Source organism: Fusarium musae, chromosome 9, assembly GCF_019915245.1.
Source record: "Fusarium musae strain F31 chromosome 9, whole genome shotgun sequence".
Taxonomy (NCBI): domain Eukaryota; kingdom Fungi; phylum Ascomycota; class Sordariomycetes; order Hypocreales; family Nectriaceae; genus Fusarium; species Fusarium musae.
The window spans coordinates 1,626,333-1,641,694 of NC_058395.1; the positions used below are offsets into that span (position 1 = coordinate 1,626,333).

Sequence of the window (15,362 nt, forward strand, 5' to 3'; positions counted from 1 at the left end):
ACCAAACCAAACCAGCCAGACCAGACCAAGCCAGACCAAACCAAACGATCGGGAGACCAAAGAATTACTGTACCCAGGGTACGGCAGAATAGCACTGGGATCCCCCGTTATTGACGGAGAGAGCAAAGTGCTTCAGGTCTCATTCACTGATTCAATCAATTCGGTCAATAGTGACTGGAGTGCACGTAGAAACGAAGAGTGTCTGAGGGACCGTCTCCAGTCTGTGCCTGCTACGTTTGCGACACCAGCCAAGTTACAGCGAAGAAAAAACCGAGCCTGGCATGACGGGATCAACGAGAGCCAAACATATGACAGATACAAACCAGGGGCGGGGCCGGGGGCGACGAGACAGGCCACTCCAATTGGACCTGCCCTACCTAATGTATCCCTGCGAGGGTATGTATGTATGTAAACAGTACGGAGTAAATGTACATGCATACCTAACCCTTACCTACCTACCTAGATAAACCTAATGGATGGAAGATGGAAGCCGACAAAGGTGAGGTCGGGTATGCTTAGGTGGCGAAGACGAAATGGAAGGTGCAAGGAAGGGCAGGGGCCACTCAGCACTCACCACAAGGCCATATTGGGCCCGGGCGGGGCTCTGTCAGAAACCAATACTGTACTGTAGTTAGCGCCCCTTACAGCCCAAAGCCACTGGACTGAACTGATCTGCCCCAGTGCCCCGGTGCTCTCAGGGTAGGCCTCCACTAGGTAATTAGGACAATGGACATCGCATCGCATCGCCACGACTGGACGAATGCTGCTGTCAGGGGGTCACCTACAGTACAGTAGTAGGTAGTTGACTAATCGTGCCTGCAGAGTACATACATAGTACGTATACAGAATTGCCCAGTTGAGGGTAAGGTACTACCGTTTAAGAAAAGAACTCCTCTGGAAGCAATTTCTCTTCCTCCTCCTCCTCTTCTTCGTCTTCTTTCTTGTTTCTTCTTCTCTACCAAGGGTCCAGCTTAAACATATATTCTCTTTGTTAGCATGGGGTAGGGAGGTAGTCGAGTATGTAGTTCCTAGGGCATATCCATACTTAAAAAGGTACTGCCTACCTAATGTATTAAGGTGTCTTCCGGTTCGACTTCCCTTCCCTTCTTTCTATATATGGAATATTCTATTGTCCATCCATTGGAATTAGTAGATTGCACCGCCTCGTGACTGAGTTAGTACAGAGTAAAGCATCAAGATAAACTCTACGAGCTGTTGTGAAGTATGATCCGAGAACCCATGAGTGGCTCAAAGCATCACAGCAACATCAAGCATTTACCAGAGAAAGGCGCTTTCGCAGCAGCATCGATAACCTGACACGCGTAAAAGAGTTGGGGAAAATCCCCTGATTCAGGCACGTGGCTGCCTGAAGAGAGCATGGCTCATGAAATTGAAAACGAGCGACCACGAAAAGTTAAAAAAAAAAAAAAAAAATTGAAAAAACCCCGACTCTTCTAACCCAGGTTACCTATGGACGGACAACGCCGAAGGCTACTTGAGCTGAGATCAGAATTATGTAAGTCTTGTGGGGACAGTGAGGCTCGAGCACGGGACGGAGGGACTGAGTGTGGCAAATTACCTAGGTACTAAGTCGGCAGGGCGTGACGCAGTGGCACTAATAAGACGGCGGGTGAAACGGATGGTCCCTAAAGGAGCAGCAGGCAACGCACAAGGACGGTGAAGTGCCGTGCCGTGTGCATTGCAATGCAATGCAGTGTAACGGGTGATGGATGGCATGGCTAGGCCTGACTCCCTGAGGGCGATGCTTGACCATCATCGACAGGGACACCGGGTTGGTTCGTATTGTATGTATACACATGTCTGTAAACTTACTGTTTTGGTCATCCCATCCGTCAGATCAGATCAGACACCTAGACACCCTAGACCCCGTGATCGATATATGGAATCACGCTAGAAGGTTAGAAAGGGCAGAATTGTGGCTAATTGTGGAGGCTCAATGGGGTCTCTCTATGTACCAAGTTTTGTTTTGTTTTATTAGGTGTTTGTGTCTGTCTGCCTCTCTCCTTCTTTATCATCTTTGCTCTCTGATCTCCTGGTGATCTGTTCTCGACCCTCACCTAATCTACTACGTAGCTGTTGTCATCTCGATCGCAGTGGTCAGGCCAGTCATTCATCCAGGTGAATTAGCTCTACCAGAACAAGATGATCACAGAGGTAAATGCAGCGCAGCGCGGACAGGACAGGACACAACACAGCACAACACGCCATTGCAATGCACATTTTATTACATATCAATATCGGCGCGGGGATAGGTACATACATATGACGAGCCAATGGTGGCAGGTTTCCCCGCACACTCTCACCTCCAATGGTCTTTTGTGACGAAATGAAGGGATCGATCGATGGCTCTTGTGAGAAGAATGTGTGCCGTACCATCAAGGTAGATCAATGAATGTGGTGTGTTCAATCACCTACTCCTCATGATCTTTCATTGCGATACTCAAAGTATTCATTGATCTCTAGTCTGGGTATTCAAAGGAGGCTCGATCCAATGATCACCAGGCAACCAGGGCATGCAATAACGGGAGATTTACATTCCATGTCAAGTTAATTACTGGCAGCCCTAGCCGTGAGTGATCAGTGATGTCCTCCGACCCGACCTAATAATCCAATGAATGAATGAATGAATGGGTGAGTGGGCGGGCGGGCTGTGGGCAACCAAAAACCAAGGCGGGATCGTCATCTCTCGGGCTTGGCCTTGACCTTGACCTCGACCTCCACTGACTGCTTTGGGTAGCTGGCATCGACTTTTGCGTCACAAATACCTCTCACTGATCAATATCAAGTTCTTGACGTCGGAAGGAGTTCATAATCAGAGCACAATGCATGCATGCATCAGATGCGCTGCATTACGATATCTTGTTAATGCCGAAAAAGTGGTATGCAGATTGCCTGCCTTGCCTCGAAACCGAAAGTGTGTAGTGTAATCAGTGATGAACAACAAACAACCTCAGCAAGCACAATCCATTGTTGCATTGATGCCTGTAAATAATCCTCAGAAGGCCTTTGTCTTTGCCAACTGATTAAGTCGATGACCTCTTGGCAGCCATTTATTGCCTTGTTGTCAACCGCCGCTGTCCCAAACCAACCTCACCTCTACTAACTAATCTGGCCCTCTCACAAGATCAATCAAATGCCGTCCCTCAGTACCAGGTGGCCTTGCGACTGGGCCTTCAACCCTCAAATTCATCTTGGCTTTGACGCTAGAGAGCGGTAGCTCGGCCGATCGCGATGATAGCATCCTGCTGTCCCTATTGGCCGCGTCAAGAATTATACATACAGCAGGCTGCGTACTGTACAGTAGAAAGGAAACTGGGCTTCTCCAAGCTCCCATCCCCAGCACCCCAGGCACTCCTAACTCCTCTGGTATAGTGGGAAATAGGTGTGCTTGTTTGTCAGTTTGTATTCATGGCTACCGAGCTTCGGAGACTTCAAATAAGCGGGCGCCATCTTGCCCAGCTGCCCTGGTTTGCTATGCACCAAAACCGCACTGCACCGCACGGTACCACGATAGGACGCGGCTTGTAGAGTTTCTGATTCCACTGCGACATCTTGGTCGATCGTGCTGGATGCAGCGTACATTGTGACGGCCTGAGTGTGATTTGCTGGCCCCTGGCCATAGTGGTCAACGGGCGAAAGGTCGGTGAATGTTCCAACACCAACCCTTGGATCCTTGATCTACCTTACTTTGTATGTAGGTCAGAGACCACCCACCCCCTCGTACTGGAGGCGGGGAGAGATGCCGAATCGCCCAGAAGAGCCGCAAACTGCGAGATACCTGAATTCATCACGACCTTTTTCTTCTGCAGCACGGTGACCAATTGACATTGCGCGATAATGGCTCAGGTCGAGAGAACAAACGCCATGGATAGCCGCGCTTAGGCGAGCCACTGCGGCTTCAAATTGAACAAGTACCAGTATTAGCAATAGAATGCATCTAATCCTTGCAGTCTTGTCCCAAATGCTTCTTTTTCAATCACCTTGTGTGTCATATTCCGAGGAGACCAGGAAAGTCTCTGTTTTCAGTGATGAGTGCAGATTGTGGAGTGAGTATAGACCCTGAAATATATTCGGGTGTCAAGAGTTGACAATGGAGATATCGAGATGCCCGATGTCGAATAATCGTGACCGTGTTACACCCGTTCTTTGATCAAGCACCTTAGCCAAGGTAGGCAATAGGGCATCGAAATTTCATCTCGGCGCACCCCGAGCCTCTGCTCTGAAGTACTTATTCATTCATATCTCGTTACCGGACCGGAATTCGTCAGTGGAGTTCTGACCCATTCAACGAAACATCTGACCACATTGTGGCGCCATATGATCAAGGAGCTTGTCCTCAAGTCTAGGGTGACAATATCATCTCAGCTGGAGGCCAACAAAGGTCGGTTGAGTTCCCAACGCACGTATGTAAGAGCAAGGTGTAGTTGGTGGCTGGTTAGGCATGCTGATGGACGGACGACAGCATCGGCTGTCGATCATGATGACAGTGATTCACGCCCACATACCGACGTCAAGTTTTGTGTAATGAGAAAGCTCCAGCTGTCTTAGCCGTAACTGGCCTTGCCCTTCAATGGGGGACATCTCTGAGAGGGATCCTTTGGAATGGACCATGCCGTCATTCTGATCACCCAAACGGTTTTTTGCATGTCTAACCACGTTAGGAGCATGGCACAGGGCTGAGACTTCATTTTGCAAACGGACTGATTCTGGGGGTTCCTTGAGAAGGAAAACGGACACGATGTTATATGTGTTGATGTTGGTGTTGGTGTTGATACTCAAGTCTTGCCCCTACCATCGAATTGTCTCTTGATGCTCGCCATAAGTAGTTAACGATTATTGGTACATGTGAGCATGAGCCATCATCGACAACACACCAAGGCAGCCACAGTTTACGAGTGGACATAATGGCACTGACAAGTAGTCTCGTAGGGATCAAACCCGTGTGCGTGCAATGCACTACGATTGTGCCCAATACAATACCCACGGCGGTCGAGATCAAGAACTACCCTACCCATGGTGCAATGCTACATACATACACAATGTGCGCCAGGGTTTCGGGTAATACAGGAAGCCAGGTTCAACAGCACAGGACAGTACGGCACACCATTTCTTTCCAACGGATATGTTACTACCTGTACGTTAGTAAGTTGTGGTCAACAGCCATGGATGGATGGATGGAACGAGGCCAAAGAAACAGGTAAGGAGCAGAAGCACGAGCCATGACAATAATGAAACCGACAGACAGAATGCCAACCGAATGAGGAGATGCTATGCTTCTCTCGGCTTGGGCCTGAAGCTGTTTGTTCGTTCGTTTGTTGGTGGCTGTGGCTGGGCTGGACTAAGCTGACCTGGCTGGCTCATTCTGGAAGCCTTCCCGTGCTGGATTCCTTCTAGAAACATTCTGTACCCAGATAGGTAGGTAGGTACTCCAGCTTCCGTTCTATTTCGTTCTGGAAGCCTTCCTAATTGGACCAACCGGCCCTGGAGCGCTGGAGTATCTGTTCACATAGGTACGTGTACACGAACCACACCACACCCGTCCTTGCCCTGCTACCCTACCCTCCCTACCTTACCTAGCCTAGTCTAGGTACCGCAGCCCTTGGATTGGATGGGGAGTGGGTGGTCTAAGAGTGTCACCACTCATCAACTCCAACCGGCCTCGCCGTGTCTCCATCTATCACCACCAAGTCCAACGAAACACATCGCACCCGAGCCGAGGAAGAAGGGTTGGAAGCTGAGAAAAATTCTTTGTCGTAATTGCGTGCAAGCCTACCCACGATCTCGTTGTCGCCCCGGCAGAGTTGGACCCAATTCAGCCAATTCCGCAGCCCTCCGCTCCCCCTCCCCTCTCGGCGCGTTCCAGAAGACTTTTTCGAAGCCCCAAAGAAAAGCTTTTATTGAAACTAGTATCGATTTTCCTGTCTCCAATAATTGCAGCCAGACCATCCATGTCAGGAAGCTTCCGCCGCTGCAACGGCCCGGAACTTGCTTGCTTGACACAGGGATCTCACACCCAAGCTGGAGACATGAGTCGGGACCCTGCCTACGGGTATCAGAAGAGGATGCCGTTGGCGCCGTCATCTCTTTGCAAGAGTTATATCGCACCGCCTCACATTGCTGACGTACAGCCTAGACTCGGTGCGATCGATGCCTTGTGAAAACGCTATGCTATCCAATGCAAAGCTCTCTCCCCCCCCCAGCATCGCGTGGCCCAGTAAGCGGACGACGCCGTGTATATTTGCGACATTTAATATGGTGTCATATCCCTGGCGTCTCTAATTCTTTCCAAGATCGGTCCGCATCGGCAGAAGGATTGTGAGAAGAATCAAAGATGACCGGACGGACCAACTCCGTAGCCTGCCTGCCTGCCTACACAGAGTCGCCATGTACCGGTAGTTGTGGACGCGATGCGATACCCATAAGTTCAATCCAACAGGCGGTAAAAGTTGACGAGGGTAACATCGTTTCGCACTGCCCCGATTGGTAAAATACAGATCGTGTCATTCAGGACAGACAGACAAGCAGGCAGGCAGGCAGGCATCTGACTTATCGAAGTCTGGTTCGTCTACAGCAAACCGTGCGTATGACAAACAAACCAACAAACAGAAACCTTTTGCCTCCAGCTCATTTCAACTTTCGTCTAAACACCAGAACCGGCCATCGTCACTGACTTAGGGCGTGGATATCGACGGGCCTATGTCTCGATCCGCCTCTTTCTGGTGCATTGCCTGTGGCAAAACCGCTTCCACATATTGAATAGTGCCCTGCGGCTGAGGACCCTGGATCACCACGCGCCTATTAGTGTCGGCGTACCATGGCCATGGATGCGATGCCTACCTTATTTCGAATGGCTCCAAGTTCCTGAGTCAACTTAACAAGCATGCACGCCGCTTTGCATGGGCCTCGGATATGTCAAGGCTTTTGGGCTTGGTGGAACGTCCAAGTTATCAGTTAGTTCTACTCAAATGCCCCTGGTAGACCCGGCCTTTCTTTGTCGGAATCTGTTTGCTACAGTCTTTGTATAATCCCATTGCCAAGCTTTTCCAAGGGTCTCCATGAGTCCTATGCGAGCCACCAACAAATGCCAAGGTTGGATCGAACTTTCTCTCTGACAGCACATCTGAACTGTCCTCGTCTTGAGGGCCATCATGGTGGACAGTGTGCCTGTGCTGTGGCTGAATGAAGGTTCTATTCTTCTAGGGCCTTTGGGTTTGTCCTTTCTTGCCTATAGCCATACCGAGTTGAGCGAATCACCAAGTTTTGCTACATTTATCCTCCCGAATAGAAGCACCGGCTCAAGCGCCTACTGTTGACACATGTTTGGGCCACGAGAAATTCCTCAATTCGACACAACCTTTCGATCGTCTAAGCGAAGGGTCAGATGGTGACACCGAAACTTATCGATGGCCGACCTCGGCGTAATAGAATAGTAAGAGAGGGGACGACACGCACGACTTTGATCCCACAGTCCCAATAGATTCAGAGGCCCACGTATCGCCCACTTGGCTTGTGGTGTTGTGGGGGATGGCATCACAGACCCGTTGTTGCTGTTGTCTCTGACGCTCGTTTATGACGCTCGCTTATGGCTGACGATTTAGCAACTGTACCTAAGGGAATGCGGAATATTACAATGGCACGCTAATGGCACAGAAATCTGCGTGATCGTCGCCTTCGTCATGTAGTTCTTGGCTCACGCTTCTCTCGAGACTGCCTAAAAGCACAAAGAACCCATCAGGTCTTGTCTTCTCAGGTTTGTGATTATTTACAAGCCACTCGCAGCATACCCCGGTCGCTGTCTGTGGCAGACCAGAGGTTAACACGCGAAAATTTGTGATAGCACGCAAATGCAAGCCTCGTAAGCAAGGGAGTCTAGAGGGTGATTTATGTTTTCTATAAAACAGTCACAATAAACACCAAGCCTTATCATGGGCTAGGCACCTAATCACGAACATGCTTCATGATACAGAACAGAGAAAATTGGCTAACGAGAATTGTATTTATGTACTTATTCATCCAGCACTGCGGCTAGGCTAGATCAACAGTCGTTCTTTCGTATATCAAATAATAGCTATAACTCCGACAATGAATGCAATGCAGTGGTATCTCACCCGAAACACTTTTCCCCGGTACTGTCCCCGGTACTGTCCCCGGTACTGTCCCCGGTACTGTCCCCGGTACTGTCCCCGGTACTTCCTCTGCCTGAACGCCTTGTACCAAAGAGCCATGCCTGCCCCTTCCATAAGCCATGATAAAGTAGTCTATATTTGATAAGTGTTATCCGATGCGTGGTATGGGAATCCTAATAAGCTCGTAGGTCAAAATCATTTGTAAACCCGCCGTTGAGAAGCATGCAAGCAATGCGAATACGCTGAGTGGGCATGTCATCAGCAGTGTATGCCTCAATAGGACTAATGCCCAAGGAGAGGCACATTGCGTTAGTGATAGTATGAACACCGCAGTCGTGGCCATTGTTCTGTAGAGGAGCCTCGTGGAGAATGGTCTTCCATTCATCTTCAACGAACTTTTCCTCCAAAATGTCTCGGATCCACGCCATGGCACGCGCGGTGTAAGAACGGTTGCCACCTGCATTGATCGAATCCATGTGAGCAACAGTTCGCTTGGAGGGCCGAATAACGAGTAATGTCCAGTGCGAATGTTCGCAAATGGGTAAGAGAATAGTGTCGATGTCGAGGAAATTTCTTTTCTCGATACCGTATCGGCGCAGGGTCCTCTGGGTATTGCCGGTACCCTGATCTTGAAGGCGTTTGAAAAAGAATGAGCCCGGAGTCCAGATCTTGCGCGTGTTCCGCTTGACATCCTTAATGCCGGCAGCTGAGTTGATAGCTCGATCGAGCCAGACAAGAGACGCGTTGACAATTTCGTCATTTAGCCATTCAGTTGAGGACACAATCTTGGCGAAGTCGTGTTTTCGGAGGTCGACACCCTCGGCAGACTTCGCAAGGCTCGTGGACGATGCAGCATTGAGTGTGTTCATTGCCCTTGTGTGCCATTCTGGTGAGACTGGTGCAACGAATGTCTGATTAGGTTCGCGAAGTCCTCCAGATCGAGCGAGGCGTTCCTCGCGCTCTTTCCGAGCCTTTTCTTCCGCCTCAAGCTGCACTGCCTCAGCAGCCAAACGAGCCTCTTCAGCAGCTTTCTGGGTAGCCTCTTGGACTTGATGGTCAATTCCGGCCCTAGAGTCGTCACTGATCTGGAGATCAATGGAAGGAAGCTCAAATAACTCTCTGATACGCGTATGAAAGTCACGTCCATCGTGTTCTTCTAAGCGGCGACGGCGGAGACATTGATCAATGCTCAAGGGATTGAATGTGGTCTTTTTGGGTGGTTCCTCGGCGGGAGCAGGAGCTATGTTGAGCCATCTACGAGTCCAATGAGGGCGTTGCTCCTGAAATGCCTGGGTCGGGGGAATGGCCTCTCCCGTTGCCTGATCATAGTCAATCTGTTTTGGCACATCTAGACCTAGACGTGTTCTTGGTTTCGGACTGATCGTGTCGTCTGTAAAGCGTACAGCCTTGGGTCGACATGTTACGCGAAGACGCTTGGGCGTGATCTTTGACGGATGCTTTCGTCGATTCCGAAGAATAGATCGGAGAGTTCCGGTTTCACTTGAGGTAAGAGGAACCTTAGGAGTGAAGTTGGTGATGTATTTGGTCTTCAGGGTTTGATGTTCGTTGCTTTCCTCATAAAAGGTTTGGCGATAATCCGCAGGTGTTATCCGCTTGATCTTCTCATGAGCAAACCCAGCGCGAAGAAAGTCTGTTTTGTAGTAGTGAGGGCGAGGCACATCAGGACGAGGATACGATGGCACTGGCTCAGGCAGAGTAGCCTGAACGGCGGGTTTTGTAGTTCCTGCCTCAGTGGGCAAAGCAGTTTGTTCATCAGGTTTTGTGTCGATTTGCTCCTTAAGCTCATCGGATTCAGGAAATGATCCTGGCAATAAGAAACGCGTCTCAAGGTCAGTTCGTGGTGGGGTAGGGAACATGTCCTGTAGCTTGCCACGGTACTCTTCAGAGTCGACATAGCTTGGGGCAGGAAGGTTGCGAAGGATAGCCTTAATATCAAGCACAACTCGATCCAGGAATGCCTGTGAAACGTTCCAGTAATCTACCCCATACTTCTTGAGAATATTGTTGCAAACAACAGGAAGCGCGGGACCGGATAGAAAGTGCTTCATCGATTCGAGGTGTGCGGCGAACTCTGTAGAGAGTCCGTAATCAAGAATAGGAGGAACAAATTCATTGTTGTCTCGAATTTTGACGATAACGCCGACTTCGTAGATTCTGTTCAAGTAGTCGTAAGTCCTCTGCAGTTGCAAAGTGAAGATATCGTAAAAGTCATGGTTTAAAGCGTCAGAACGATTGACGGCATCGACTATGTCGGTGCTCAGCGGTGCCAGGTCTTTGTTTGCTTCCTGTCGGGCTCCTTGCTCGAGGCATTCCCAGACTGTCATGAAAGACTTGGCGAAGTACTTGTAGTCAGCCAGCAATGTGGTAAGGCCATCTTGGCCGATCCAGCGGAGCCCAGCACTCTGCCCAGGAGCGCCTGTGTTGGAGACCGCTTTGTCATCACAACTGGTGCTAATCTTGACACGCTTGTTGCTGACTTGGTTTTCACTCAAGTAAGAGCGACATTCTGCAATTTGATAAGACTGAGGTCGTACTAGTAACGAGTTAGAACAGAAAGAACGCAAGGTTGTCAATGTCATGGGGAGGTTGAAACTTACAGATTCTGGTGATCATCTCACCAATGCCTGTGAAGGCCGAATAGAGGCTAGATATCATCCTGGTGACAGACCTGGCTCCCGTTGTGATTCCGAGCATGCGGCTAGAGGTCTACAATATCAGGTTAGTAAGGGCAAGCATGCAAATAATACAGAGATGCGCTTACATGGGCCTGTTGGCCAGATTCCTTGCTAGGAACAGTCTCTCCTTGGCGAAGAGTAATGATGGGGGTGGAAGTGTCAGTGACACCGATTTGTGCGGCAACAAGGTCGATCTCAGTATCTTCGGCGCGACGCTTACGTGTCTGTATGCCATCGACAACAACAATATTGGGGTCAGAGATAGAGGAAGAGGTAGTGGAAGTTTTGGGTGTGGGTGTGCTGGGGGCACCGTCATTTGTGTTGACAGTTTCGGGCTGTGGTTTGGGTCGGGGTTTTTGATTGCTGTAACGATCAAGATTGGGGGGAGACTCTGTGTTAATGAATCTTTGGTGAAGAACGGGATCTTGAAAAATCTCGCGGCGCGGAAGTGGTGAGTCAATCAAAAGACGCGCAGTAGGGCGCCTAATCTGCCGGGGAGGAGTAACAAACTCAACCTTTGGCGAAGACAGGGAGACTTGGACCTGGGTAGTTGCCTTAGCCTTGGAAATGATTTGGAGCTGCTGTCGTTCGCGTCTCCTTTCGGCAGCTTCCACGATATGCGAAGGCACGTAGCTTCCCCTTTGGTTAGCGGACTGGTGGACCGAAATGCGCGATTGAAGCGAGAAAGACATGACGAGCGAAAAATTGGGTTTGAAGTGAAAATTCGAAAGTGCAATGTGGAACTTGGTCCAGACGAAGCAGTAGCGTTCGTGAAAGAAGAAAAGGGAAGTGAAGTGGTGAAATGAAGTTATCGCGATCCAGTTGGAAAACGAGGAAAGAAGTAAACAGCCGGCAGGGAAATTCGATGTCAACAAAGCAACCAGGGCTACCAGCAACGTGCTTTTGTTGTATTATATCGCAGTGACAATAAAGCAGATGCAAACCGTGGTGCAGGTGCCAGCAAGTGTCAAGCAGTGTTGAGCAGTAGGTATCGAGCAGTGTCAAGTGTAAAGTACGAGCGGTGAATCGAAAGAAATCGGGAAGCTGCGAAGCCAATGCGAAAATGTTCTTACAAGAATCGAAGTTACGAACGAGTCAGAATGAAGCTGATCGAAGATGCAGTTGATGTTGATGGTTGGAAGAAGAAAGGAGGAGGGTTCGTGTCGAAGAATCGAGTTCGTTATTCTACCACGCCAGATCACTCGAGCTCGGGCCCAAGACGCGTGAGTGCGACGACAATGACGTCGCGTCGAGTTTTGCTACAGCCACTTCCAAATTAGGTCTCCTTTATCCAAATCGGTCCGGTGATGCCATCACGACCACGCAAGCCCATAGGGGATGATGTCCTGTGGAAGGTTACCTACAGTGGTCAGCTGAAAGACGTGAAGTCTTTCAGCCTCTCAGGACGTGCAGATGGAGGTCAGTGCGCCCGCACTGACAGGTCAGGTGGGGCTACGCGTGACGTCGCCGCGATTGGTCAAATTCACATAGCTACCTACCTTAGTAGGTACCTTACCACCTAAGGTATCAAGTACCTACTTAGGTAGAATTGGAGGACCTCAGGAGCCAATTATTCACCCCAGCATGATGGAAACGACAGTGACGAATACTACTGTTATCTGAAATGGGTCTTCTGAGCGCGCGAGGGTAAGATTTGATGGAGTGAGATGTTTGAAAAGATCTCAGTTGATCGATTATGAGACTGTATAAAACGACCTGGCTGTCCAACCTAAATAAGATCTTGCAACTAAAATAAAATAAAAAACATACAAAGACCCCTTGTTCTATCCGTCAAGTTATGAATCTACCCCTGGTAAGTTAGTACGGAGTAGTGAATGGTTCCCAGAATAGGTGGGCTCAAGCCAAGAAATTATAGGACAAAGACCAGTAAATCAATGCTAACTTTTGACGTTATAATTGTTCTCTAGAGGCAGGACTCTCGATCGCTCACCCCCATGTCTGAGGTTATCGGATTTTGTTGGCGCCTCCGAATATGCAATGGCAGGGTTCGCGATTGATTTGCTGAGCTTCTTGTAAGGAAGAGACACATGGCCACCTGTCAATCGCTTCGTCGAGAAATTCTTTTTCTTTGTATACTTATGGAGTAATTTCAGCCGTAGGATGATCTAAACACTGTATATGCACATTCGCTAAAACATCATTTACATCAAATCAGCGTGCCCCGACAACCTTTTGTGTCAATAATCTCCAACCCCTACAACTGTGCCAAAGTAGGTCCCAACTTCTTTGTGCAAAAGGTCGAGAAATACTCGTTCAAAGCATCCACTGTTCCGCTACCTTCGACAAGGCTTACCACGATTGCTACATATCCATCAGGTCTGACAACGACCACTCCGCCAAGCTCTTCATCAAGACCCATTTTGGCATGGGCTACAGCATTCGCCTGAGGGAATCGTGCATCGGACCGGTCATCAGCATAAACATGGTCCCTATATCGGGCAAGTACTCCAGGCACATCGCGAGAGATTTCGATTTCAGGTCTCTTGGACGAAAAAATCGTGGAGATGGTAAAGAATCGGCTGTGTGGAAGATGCTTCTCATGGTATGAGACCTTGCCGATATCGGGCCGCTGGTAAGCTGCGTAGAACGACCGCTGGCTACCGAGATGATTGGCGAAATCTTTCAAAGCCTGGCGGGTCTTCGAAGGGACACCTGCAAAGACAAACAATCGGAATGCGCCGTTCAGGGGTACTTCCTGCTCCAAATGCACAACGTTGGCGTCAACTACTCTTGTTACATTAGAGTTGATAAAAAGGCGGCCGGTTCGTAGCTTAGTCCCCTTGGGGTGAATCAGTGGGGATTGTGCACTATGTTCTGGTGACCAGTTGAAGACGTTGGGCTTGTAGTAAACACCGTATCCACTGGTAAACTCGCACGACTCCTTGAAAACATTGATGAACTCGTTATCCTGAACATCGTTCTTGCCATGGTTGGCTGACGCTGCCTGGACCTCAGCAGCCGCGGGTGGTCGCTGAGAGAAAAGCTTCGCATATCGGTTATCAAAATCGAGGAGAGATTCAGCGACATGCTTGCGTTCGGTTTCATATGTCTTGAGGACTTCCCTGTTGGCGAAACCGGATTCAACGGCGTGGATCTTCCAAGCAAGGTTTTGGGCATCAAGGAATGCTGTGTTCATTCCCTGGCCGGCCTTGGGCTGTGAGGCGTGTCAGCGCGTGGTGATAGTTGGAGTACGGGAGGACTTACACTATGTGTATGGCAAGCATCTCCACCAAGGAAGACTCGCTGGTCCAGAGTGTATCGTTCTGAGATGCCTTGTCCGATAGGATAGACGGAGTACCACTCGACACGCTCCCACTCAATAGAATAAGGCTGCAAGATCTTCTTTGCCGATTCTTGCACTTGCTCCTCGGTGGCTGTTCGTCTGGGGTTCCAATCGGCATCTGTAGACGATGCAATCTGAATATAAAGACGGACCATGTTGTCCTCTCGCGGAATGACCATGATGGAGCCGTGCTCGCTATGGATGGTACATTTCATCTGAGCGTCGTCAGTAAACTTTAAAATAAGGCATGTTGAGCAGCTCAGCTTACCTTGATGTCAGGGAAGTCGGTTTTCACGACACCATCCATGACACCCCAAACATGAGCGATGGGATCCTTGTGGTGAACGGCAATGCCTAGCTGGTTGCGGATAAATGACCTTGCACCCTCGCCACCAAACAGATACTTGGCGTGAATGGTCTCCTCGGCAGTACCGTCGACATGCTCCAATTCGACAGTGACAGGGTATTCGGGGTTGGACTTCTCATCAGATGTAAATCCCTTGATTGTCCATGGCCGTTGGACCTGTGCTCCATTCTTCTCGAGGTCGGAGATGAAGACACGCTCGATCAGACCTTGGTGTAACAAGGTTGTGAAAGGGTATCGAGCATCGATAAAATCAGGGCAGCTGGCCCATGTTCCAGTCCGGGCGATACCCTCTCCTGACGAAGCTGGATCCCAGAAGGCCACTTCATAGACGCGAGCTGGGTGATGAGCCATGATTGCTGACTTCAAGCCCATGTTGCGAAGAAGGTCCAGAGAGCGTGGCTGAATGCCATCAGCTCGACCGGTAGGTGTTGGCTCAGCTCTGTTATCGATATGCTTGATCTTGTAACCCCAGCGAGCAAGGCATGTTGCGAGCATGAGGCCAACCGGGCCAGCTCCAACAATGACTAGCGATGTCAGAATTCAACTGGTTGGTATGGCCAACAGCGTCAGACTACTCACCAATGTCATAGTATGGGGCACGATCGGGCTGTGATTGAGACATTGTGTAGTAGAATAAGAGGCGTGGGTTGAATAGTCAGGTATCTACTGGTGTGATCAAACTGAGGAGACAAGAGGCAGAGTTGATGGGGGGTCGCATATTATATGCTAAATGCGAAAGGCATGATATCCAGAGATGCCGGGGGTCTGGCCGGACATGCAGTAAGCAGAAGTCCGGTGCGACTCAGACCCGAGGGGAATTGACGGCATCAGACTTCGGTATGGGATGT

The 15,362-nt window shown here is 49.6% G+C and overlaps 2 protein-coding genes across 2 annotated transcripts; both read right to left on the bottom strand.

The window, feature by feature from the left end:
- Positions 1-8,320: 8,320 nt before the first annotated feature.
- Positions 8,321-11,535, bottom strand: J7337_011770 (uncharacterized protein; the record flags this gene model as incomplete). The annotated part of the gene is made up of 3 exons (XM_044829306.1): positions 8,321-10,701; positions 10,766-10,874; positions 10,930-11,535. The coding sequence occupies 3 exons, from the start codon at positions 11,533-11,535 to the stop codon at positions 8,321-8,323; spliced, it is 3,096 nt and encodes a 1,031-aa protein (XP_044675981.1).
- Positions 11,536-13,058: 1,523 nt separating this feature from the next.
- J7337_011771 (uncharacterized protein) lies at positions 13,059-15,136 on the bottom strand (the record flags this gene model as incomplete). Its single annotated transcript, XM_044829307.1, has 4 exons — positions 13,059-14,018; positions 14,069-14,362; positions 14,416-15,038; positions 15,094-15,136. 4 exons carry the CDS (start codon positions 15,134-15,136, stop codon positions 13,059-13,061), a joined length of 1,920 nt encoding a protein of 639 aa, XP_044675982.1.
- Positions 15,137-15,362: the final 226 nt, after the last annotated feature.